Source organism: Balaenoptera musculus, chromosome 5 (assembly GCF_009873245.2).
Source record: "Balaenoptera musculus isolate JJ_BM4_2016_0621 chromosome 5, mBalMus1.pri.v3, whole genome shotgun sequence".
Classification (NCBI taxonomy): Eukaryota; Metazoa; Chordata; class Mammalia; order Artiodactyla; family Balaenopteridae; genus Balaenoptera; species Balaenoptera musculus.
The window spans coordinates 118197316-118208169 of NC_045789.1; the positions used below are offsets into that span (position 1 = coordinate 118197316).

General features: G+C 41.6%; 1 protein-coding gene across 2 annotated transcripts in view; it reads right to left on the reverse strand.

The window, feature by feature from the left end:
• The window catches only part of SEC24D (SEC24 homolog D, COPII coat complex component), a 111673-nt gene extending 106951 nt beyond the window's left edge, over nt 1-4722 (reverse strand). For both annotated transcript variants that reach the window (XM_036852300.1, XM_036852301.1), the window contains exons 1-2: nt 4483-4722; nt 2139-2297 (exon numbers count right to left, since the gene is read on the reverse strand). In XM_036852300.1, the coding sequence (XP_036708195.1) occupies nt 2139-2256 (118 nt within the window). In that variant the 5' untranslated portion in view covers nt 2257-2297; nt 4483-4722. The remainder of the gene's footprint in view (nt 1-2138; nt 2298-4482) is intronic.
• Between the last annotated feature and the right edge of the window lie 6132 nt (nt 4723-10854).

The window sequence follows — 10854 nt, forward strand, 5'->3', positions numbered from 1 at the left end:
TACCCCAGAAGAATTTGGATTAGAGAAGGTAAAAGGAAGAGACTTTTTTTTAAACAGTGAAACTTTCTAATTTGGGTAGCTGAATGAATGATAGCTGCTGGGTGAGATACAGAATATCAGAAAAAAAATAGGTTTTATAAAAAAAATACTGAATTATTTTGGACATGATGAGTTTGATATACCTATGTAAACAGGTGGGCAATTGAAAATACAGATTTGGAGTTTAGGAGAGACATCTGAACTGGAGAAATAGATCTGAGAGACTAGTACTTTATATGGAACGATACAGTTAAGGGAAAAAAATCTATAGAGTGAGAGGAAAAGAGGGGTGGAGATAGAAGAAAGAAGGAGAAACAGCACTGCTTAGGGTCATGTAGAGGAGTGGGAACTCCTTAGAAGATGTCCAGAAACCCACCAAGAAAAATAACAAAAGGATAGTGTCACTGAAACCACAGGAGAAAAGAGTTTTGTACAAACAAGAGCAGTAAACAGTGTCAAATTCAAAAGAGGACAGGAGAGCGTCTACTGCATTTGGTACTAGGAGGCCACCAATGACACCGGTGGGAGAAGGGGAAGGGTGGATGGGGCCCAAGCTGTGGAGTGGAGACCACACTGAGCCATGGAGGGGCTGCAAGGCAAGGATGGAGAGTGAGTGAGTGAAGTGAGTACTTGTTTAAGAAGATGGCTGTGAAGACAGGTAGGAAAAGTGAATAATACTGAATGTTATACTTAGGTGTGTACTGGAGTCTGTTGTTTGTTTTCTTGAGGGACCGGGGCATGAATCTTGGCTACACCACCAGCTCTGTGACCTTGGATAAATCATTGTATACCAGACATTCAGTTTTCTTAGCTGCAAAATAGGGCTAATAATGTCCTGAGTAGCACTGCATGAAGATTAAAGAAGATAATACACATAACTCTTTTTTGATACATGGAAAGCATGCAAAAAAGAGAAATTTTAAATTATCATTATATATAAATGCTGAGCGGGAATGAACCACCGGACAGAAAGAAACCAGAGAAAGATGGGTTAAATGGTTCCTACAGGATCCAGACCTAGAAATGTTATGGGGAGGACTGGTCCTGGACAAGAGGAGGATGCCTCATCTGGAGGTTTTTAAAAATTATGGGCAGACTAAGTCATCAGAGTGACTTCCCACAGGAAATTCACAGTCTCACAGCATCTTCTACAGCAAACTGTGCGTGGCTGCTACCACCAAGCCTCCCTAGAGGCCTTCCTCACCCCCGGCTGACTCTGCACTCCATACATGCTACTCAACACAGCCGGGATCCTACATACCTGAGTCAGTCCTAGTGAGCCCCAAGAGGCACTCACTGAGTTATACACAGCCCATTTCCACCAAGGATTTGAACTGAATTCCTCAGAAGTCCCAAGAACTGTCTTACACAGATATTTTTAGGGAATCTGGGATCATCAGAACTGAAACAAGCTGTTATTAGCCTCACTTCTGACGCTGAAACTTGGTCCCTCAGAGCAGCCCCTTGATAATAGGAGGTGACTTCATCGTGTCACCTGCCATCAGAGCAATGGCAACCCCACTCCATTACTCCTTTTTCTCCCACCTCTGCTCCAAAGCCAAGATTCCCTGCTGGGTACCATATTTTAAGGCAACCAATATTATTCAATAATGATTTCAAAGCAAGGCCATGTTTTTCTTGTTATTATCATCACTGACTAATCTTTTGCATACAAATCTAATGATATTTTTCCAATATCAACATACGTATATATTTAATATACATATATTTAGTATATATAGTGTGTGTGTGTGTGTATATATATATATATATATATATATATATATATACATAATTTGTGGGGTTTTTTAGTGTTTACAATAACCTCACACCACTGATTAATAGCAAGAGCAAGTCTAACAGTAAAAACAAAACACTCAGCAAGTGTCTTTGTTTTCATCTATATTTTAAAAACAAACTCGTTCTGGTCCATGCAATAACCAAACTAATGAGGTAGGTTTTTCCAAATAATCCTGTAATCTCAAGCCATTGCATCATCTATAATGACCATTCAACTCTTCCAAAGCTCTTTCAGAACATCTTATGTCTCTGAGGCTGAGATTCAATAATCACATATGGGTCAAAATAATGCACTTTACCTGGTGGAGAACCTGCGTGAGATGGGTCCCCATAGTGCCCATAATGCGGTGGAGAAAGGCCTATTCCAGGCTGGGACTGAGAATAAGGAGGTGTAGCCACGTAGCCTTGTTGACTCATTATAAAAATATCATTCCAAGGAACAGTTCTATAAAAGAACCCTGCAACAGATAAAAGAAATTGTTAACAAGAGGGTTTGAGTCGCTTGATGTTATTAAAAATATAAACACTGTTAATAAATGTTTATGATGGTTTGAGGAAAGGTACAATTATCAGGTGCATGAGACAGCTTCATATCATACAATATATCATATCACTACCCCCTAAAAAGGCTCTAACCATAGCTCTGTGGAACTTAGCAACTCACTTCTATAGCCCTAGGTAAATTCTCAGGCATGAAATCCTGAATAACAGCTGCCAACCACTTTTTCATCGTAAGACTAAACTGTTTCACAGAGTCTCTCATAATGTATCTACTATTTTGGTGCCTTTGGTTTCCACAGCCCCGTTACAGCACAGAGCATGTCACTGGCAATAATCACCTTGTCATTCAATTGACTGACCAGCAGAACTGCCAGTAGTCTGCAATCAGATGTTTTGACTTGTGTCAGTTTAGTGCTATCCTAATTAGTCATTTTAATCAGGCAGTTAGGATAAAGAGAAATCAAAAGTTCAACAAATACAGCAGAAGATAAGTTGATAATGGACTGACTTTATGAGTCATATATTGATGAAGCCAGGTGGCAGCCTACAACTATTTGAGAGTTGTCAGTGGTTTCTCAGTCAAAGATGACAGACTTTCTTTCTGATTTAAATATCACACCTCTAAGAACATATGTACATATATTTAAGAAACTAAGGAAAAAAGTCCAATTGCATATGTGTTTAGGCACACACACACACACACAACTCACAAATACAACAGATCCATCTTGATTCTACTCAGAACCCAAACATCAATTTGTTTTAAATTTGTCATTTTCTCCAAGTTTCATAAATAAGAGACATTTCATAGAACAATTCTTAAAAAAGAATTTATAATAGAAAAAGCTCTGAGTCCTGGCAAGAGAAGTGGGTTTACACTACAAAGCTGCCAATACTTAGCTGTGTGACATGGAATAAGCTGAAGAACCTCTCTGGGCATCAGTTCCCTCTTACAAAATAAAGCTTCTAAAAGCCTTTCCAGATATAAAACAATGATTCTACGATTTCTATCCAGTTTCTTCACCCAGCATAGGAATATTCTTCCTTTTGTTATTTTATGATGCTACCTTTTAAGCTAAAAGTTCAGTGCAACCTTCTAAGGTCTGAAATCTATATTCAGGAAACTGCATTCTTCATTTGGTTTCGTTTTCATATTAAACTCTAAGACTCCAAAATTAAAGCAACGAAGTAAAAATATTATAAGATCACTTTCTTCTCCTTGGAAAGGGAGATCTAAAGAAAGGAGAGATAGGCCTGCTGGTCCACTGTGTTACTGACAATGTATTTTCCCTCCTCCCACTTAGCGGAGAGAGACGTGGCAGCCTGAGCTTTGGTCAAGCTCATCCAACCAAGCGCATTTAGGAAGTCAGCAGGAACACACCTACGTAGCAGCCTGTTGCTGAGTGACAGAAAGGAAAGGCAGGGATGTTCACTCCAAAGGGCAGGAAGCAGTCGGGTCCCTCTTAACTGGTCCTGGCAGGAATTTGCTTCCCCACGCAATCCAGTTTGCCACGTCAAACTTCCTCACACGGAGCCCCAAGTTACAGAAACCTGACTCAGCTTCAAGAGGCAACATGGCAGAAAGCCACTTGGCACGAGCAGACCGAGGTTCAAAATCTGGGGAGCTTCAAGCCCAGGACAACCCCCAGTCCGCTGTCACTCGACCATTCCAGCCAAGATGCAGTCTCACCCTGGGCCAAGTTCGGATTTGGACAAATCAATTTCACTATCAGGTTGTCCCGAAGCTTGAAGATACAGCTGCTAATATTACTATGAGAATTTCCAACATTCCCTTCCTCCAAAGAAGGGGAAATTAAGTTGATACGGAGATAAGAAAACTGCTGGCAGCGACACTGGAACACCGTGGCTACTGAGGGCCGTAATCAGGGAGTTAGTTCCAGCATATCCCCAGACACAAAGATGGGGCGGGTAAAAAATGCCCACGCCCACCCACCCCACCCCCATTATTAAACTGCACGAAGGGGCTAAAGGAGCAAAGTAGGAGGTCTCCTCCGCTGCCCTGCCACAGGTGAGCATCCAGCCTCTGCCCACTCCCGACCCCAGTCCGGGCACCGCACCCCACTCCAGCTGTGCCTGGGGAGGAGTCCCGCCGGAGCGCAGCTAGGCTGGGCGAGGCATTACCTGGTCGGCTCCCGCACGACGCCGGCCTTCCGAGAGCCTGCGCTCTGCTCCCAGTGCCGGTTTTCCCCGGTGACCCAGCTCCCGCGGCGGCCGCTGCTCCCGCCGTGCCTCGCCTAGGGCCGGTGTCCCCACAGGCTGGTCTCGCTCGCGGAGTTGCAGCTGGGCTGGGAACTGCCACGTCAAACACTCTCCCGGCTGCGCGCCCCCGGCGCCCGGGCTCTGACCAGCGGCTGCGCTCCAGCCGGCGCACGCGCACAAACGCCGGCAGGGCGGGGCCTGCGGCGGCGCCCGCCACCCAGCGCGGCACGCGTATTGGCCGCGCGTCCTCCCTTTTTTTTGTCCTTTCGCCCCTTCCTGTCCGTCTTGTTTGCCTGTTCCTTTCCCTCCAACAGGTCAAAGATTTTAATGCTGTTGCTGAATCAGAGCAACATTTTCACCGTGGAGCCCCGTAGGAAGGAGGGAGTTTGTATTGAGGGTTCATTCATTCTTTCATTCAACAGGTTGCAGATTCGGCTGTTCATTCATTACATATTACTTGAGTAACTAGGATATTTCAGGTACTGCACTGCCGATACCGGAAGGTACACGCTTCCTGGATCTCGAAGAGATTACAGTCTAAAGGCGAATCTGGCACGTGTACACGGGCAACTTGATGACGTACTCGTGCGATGCACTAGAGAGGAAGGAACGCCCAAGGCAGCTGTCAGCGCGGCGCAAAAAGGGAGGAAAGGATGTCCCACCTGAAAAGTATGGGAAGACGTGTCTTCACTGAAGCTAGGATTGCTAGATTTCTGTGTATTTCTTCAACGAATGTCTACATATTCGTTGTCTGTAAAGTAGGATGACTGATCCCACCCCAAAACAGGGATCGCTACATGTATAAGCACCCAACGTTTAGCTCACTGTACTGTGAGAAACAGCTGAGAAAGAAAGGCGACCTATGTGGGACCTGGAACTTGACCTCTCTCTCTAGCCTTAAAAATCAGGACCATCCAGCTGCTTTCTCACAACCCCCCACTGCTAAATAGAAAGGCCTTCAGACAACCCGAGGTTTGGTATAACTACCACTTTGTTCAAACTTAGAAAAGTAAAACCAGACCAGTGTTTTGTTTTCAGAACACACTTTCTTCTGGGGTACAAGAAAGTGAAAGCTACTTGACAGATTCCTTTAGTGATGAAATGCCTAGGTATTAGTAAAAACTTACATGAGGATGACGCTTCTGCTGAAATGCTCCATGAGTTTTGCAGGCATTTTATGTTGTTCCAGGGTAGTGAAGACTAATGTTCCCTTTCCCCATGTTACTTTTGTAAGATGTTAAGGTGTGATGCCCTGCCCACGTCCAGTTCAACACTGGTCAGGTATGAAAATCTGCAATGAAAATTTGGTTTTAAATTTGTTTCTTATATTCTCAATATGATGGAAATATTTGATGGAGTTTAGGAAGCTTTGCCTTGTTGAAGCAGTACAACTTGTAAGAGCAATTAAAAAAAAAAAGTTTTCATATCACAGCCATGACACAATGTAGGAGAGAGTAGAGTCACTTGGAAATAGGAAGTGATGACTTCGTTAGCTTGTAGCTCCTGTAAAACCATGAAATTTGAATTAGTACATTTGTTCTCTCTCCTTACTCAGGGCACCAGGACAAACAACTTGTGGTTTCAGTTCTAAGACTGTTTTTAATTCCTAAATGTTTAAAACTGGGAGGGATTTTAGAGAGATGGATATTCAACTCAATATTCAGTGAGGTCTGAGTTCAACCCAATCATTTTATAGTTTAATAAACTGAGGTTCAGGAAATTAAAATGACTTACTAGTCTTAGAGTCACTTGGAAGTCATGCCTTCTGATTCTAATTCCAAAGTTCTTTTCATCTCATATTTTTTTTCTTTTTGATATTACTCTAATTTGCTATTCTCTATTAACTGGTTCTGCCTTTTTCTCCTGTTACTGCTTTATATTCAAGCTTTCAAATAACTAAAATATTAATTAACCACACAATTCCACCAGTGATTGGAGTTACTAATCAGAAATCTCTTTTTCTGATGACATGGAATTCTGGTTTCAGTCCTGCTTCCCTTTTTGTGGCCCCCAATACCCATCCCTTAAGTGACTAACTTCTTACCTTATTCCTGTGGTTGGGTCCCTGAACTTCATAAGACCTGAGGGTCAGCCTGGATTCCCAGCCCTCCTGCGTCTGATCTGAGCTCTTTCCACCTGAGGTCAGCTGCTGATATTCCATATGTAATTAACTTGGTCACCCTGGTAACCATATCCTAATTGAAAGGTGAGGTCACAGGGAATGCCCGTGTGCTGGGGTTCTGTGTTCTTAGGGTCTTTCTGTTCTAACTTTAAAAGGAAAAGAAAGAAGAGAGTCAACTCCGCAAAGACTATACAGAAAGAAGGAATTTCCTGACAATACTCAGGGTTCTGTCTGATAGGTGGCCTTTGGAAAGTCAGAATTATGATGCTCTAAGCATTTATGTAACTTAAGAGGTTTCTAATTACAAAGCTATAGTTTGAAGAAGCTTTATATTTAAAAAAAAAAAACTGAAATGGCCAAGATTTGGACTATGTTAAATACATGGAAGCACAGTAAATTAGGCCAAGTTAAGTGGGGCTAGGGGAAAGGGTACATGGTAGGCTGAGTAGCAGCCAATAACAGTAACAATAGAGTTCAGGTGTTCATCAAGGCCCAACACCAAGGTGTTTCTGGAATTACTTTTTTACAAATAACAGCTTTATTGAGATATAATCAACAATCACCCATTTAAAGTATACAATCCAATGGTTTTTAGCATGTTCACAGAGTTGTATAGCCATCACCACAATCAATTTTAGAACTTTTTCATCCCTCCTCAATAAACTCTATCCATTGGTATAGTCACTCCCCTTTCCCCCCTGCCTTCCTCATTCCACAGCCCTAGGCAACCACTGATTTACTTCCTGTCTATAGATTTGCTTATTCTGTACATTTCATATAAATGGAATCATACAATACGTGGTCCTTTGTAATGATCCTTTTACAAGTTCATGTTGTAGTATGTATCGGTATTTCTCTCCTTTTTATTGCCAAATAATATTCCATTGTGTGGATATAGCACATTTCATTTATCTATTCATCAGTTGATGGGCATTTAGGTTGCTTCCCCCTTCTGGCTATTATGAATAATGCTGCCATGAACACTTATGTACAAGTTTTTGTTTGGATTTATGTTTTCATTTCTCTCGGGAATTTAATTCCCAAATCAAATAAAAAATGTACTTAAAAAAAAAAAAGACCCAGACAGTCTGGCTCCAAAGGCTGTGCTCTTAGCAACTATGCAATATTGTCACTCTGTATGAAATTTTATTTTTAAAATAAAATATGCAATGTCAAACCACAAAAAAAAACAAATTAAAATTGAAATCAGTTGAGAATATAACTCACCAAAGCTGATTCAAGAAGAAACAGAAAAGAAGTTAAACACAGAGCTGCCATATGACCCAGTACTTTCACTCCTAGGTAGAATTACTTTTTGAGTATCTCAGTATATTGCTCTGAGTGTGCTACATCACTTAGGGCTTTGGCCACAGAGTGGGCAGTATGACGTCGCACTGCCAAACCAGTTGACTCAGGTTTGAATCCTGACACTATCACTCACTACTAGCTATGTGAGTTTTATTTATGTAACAAGTATTTATTAAGCACCCACTATAAGCTGGATACTATTCTAAGTGCCGTGGATACAAAGTCAGATGTGATATCGCTCTGGCTGTTAAAAGTTCATGTAATAGTATAGGAATGGACAAACTATGAAACCTGGCCCACTTGCCTGTTTTTGTAGAGCCTGTGAGCTGAGAATGATTTTTACATTTTTAAGTGGTTGAAAAAATCAAAAGAATAATATTTTGTGACGTGAAAATTATATGAACTTCAAATTTCAATGTCCATAAATAAAGTTTTATTGGAACACAGCCATACTTTTCATTAACATACTCTGTGGTTGCTTTTGCACTGCAATGGCAGAGTTGAGTAGTTGTGACAGAGACCACAAAGCCCACAAAATCTGAAATATATACTACCTAGCCCTTTACAGAAAAAGCTTGCCAACCCCTGGTCTGGGGGTACCTACAATTCTAGTTCAGTGGATTAGCATTCTGTGAGAAGATCCAGGTTGCCACAGGAAAATGTAAGAAGGGACACTTAGCCCAGACTTGAAACGTGAGAGCTATCTCCCGGTAGAGGGAGTGTGTTCCCTGTCTAAACCTCAGCATCCTCATCTATAAAAGTGGGAGTAATAGTAATAGTAACCTCAAAGATTGTTCTGGGTATTAAATGAGATAATGCAGATAAAGCACTTAGTACAGTGTTTGGCACATAATAAGTGCTCAATGATGTTTTGGTGCCATGATCATAACCATCATTATTAATAGCATATTTGTGACAATTGAATGTAAGTAGATAAAGTCTAAGGATGAAACCCCAGGGAACCCCACAATGGGTGCAGTTTCTAAGCTTACTAACCTTGGCTCACTTGTACATGTCGGATACATTCTTGTCATTGTGATCATGAACGTTAAAGGATATAAAATAAATGAAGTGCTATGGAATAAGGTGAAATAGAGCAGGGTAAGGAGGATTGGGAATGCTGAGTTGGTGGTGGATAGTATTAAATGGTGTATTTAAGTGATTATAGTATTACATAGGGTAGTTAGGGTAGGGTTCTAAGGGGGCCCTGGACGCGGTTCACTCAGATCTCCTTTCAAGATAACTTGCTTCAAGGAATGTAAGGGGCTGACAGCCTTCAGTTGTTATGCCTTTGGGCTTGCTAGGGCATTCATCCCAAAGCAAATGCCCTCTCAGCAGTTCCAAGCCAATGGCTGAGTATGGTGGAATACTAAAGTCACAGTATTTCTGTCCAACATGGGACCCCTCTGTAAGAAACCTTTCCTCTGGGGTTCCCATTGCCCTGGCCAAGACTTGCTCAGAGAGCTGCAGTGCAATTTGAGGCTCGTCCTACCCAATCCTCCCACCCCCTCCACTTCTCTCCACAGGTGTCAGATCTGCATGCCACCTGCAGCCTTTCTCTCCTGCTCCTGTTCCCTCTTTTATATTCTTCACATGTGTGTTCCCCAATAACTCTCTTGTACAGCTAATTCCACATTGGTGACTGCTTTTCGGGGGGCCTGAATTGATACAGCATCGCAAGGTGTGATCTGAACAAAGCCTTGAAGGACGTCATGGAGGCAGCCATGCAGATTACCTGGGGGCCTGGCATTCCATGCAGAAGGGAGAGCGCTCCGGAGTCCCCATGTTAAGAAGGGAGGTGCCTGGCATGCTCCAGGAGGAGGAGACCGGCAAGGGAGTAGCCAAGGGAGTGAGGGAAAATTGTAGGATAGAAGGGCAAGGAGGGGAAGGAGACGGTATACGATCCTTTAGGCCATTTTAAAAGAGTTTGATTTTTATTCTGATTTTTTAAAGGGGTCATTTCAAGTTTTGAACTGAGGAATGGTGGGATCTGATTTGCTTTTCAATTTTTCTTTTACTTATATGCGAGGCGGCATCTCTTCACAGAGAATCTGGTGTTCAGAAAACATTTATTTTACAAAGTCTCAGTGAGATTTTAGGCCTCAGAAATTTATCCTTCAATCATTTGGTTTCCCATAAGTTTTCTCGGTGCTGGCTAAGGTTTGAGGAGGAACAGCAAATGTAGCTTTAGGACCTACTATAAAAGTAGGAGGAAAACTGAGTCATGACGGCTACATGGCCATAGTTCTGTATTCATAGCTCACCCCTTACTCATACCAACTTCCTGGTGACTTGAAAGATTTTCCAGCTGATGAAGTAAATGAGATAAGACTCAGTGTTTTTCTTGCACTGACTTTCTTGATCTAAGCAAAAAAGTCAGGAGAACAGGCACTTAAGAGGTGAATGAAACCCAATTTTTATGTAACAAAGTGCTTATAAGGAAGGTACTCTCACCTTCATAATATTGAAAGCTTATTATGTGATATTCTATCACAATCTTGCTATTAAGATTGAATTGAGAAATAAAAAGCAGCTGATAATTCACTAAAATAGGAAGAAGTAGAAATGGTACTCACAACTTAATTGAAGTCAGTGCTTGAATATATGATCATTAACAAGAAGAAATGATTTTCCTTTGATTCCTTCCTCGAATCCACTTACTTGATTACCTAGAAAAATAATGCAATTCTATATTGTTAATTATAAATTAAAATATCAGAAATTTAGATTCTGGAATATTATATTTGTGACAGAGACTGCTAATTTTTCTGGGATACTATCCATTCTTCTGAGTTTCAGCTGGTGTGTGATTGATTACTCAGCCAAAGACAGCAGCCCTAGCCTTCTTTACAACTGGTTTTCAT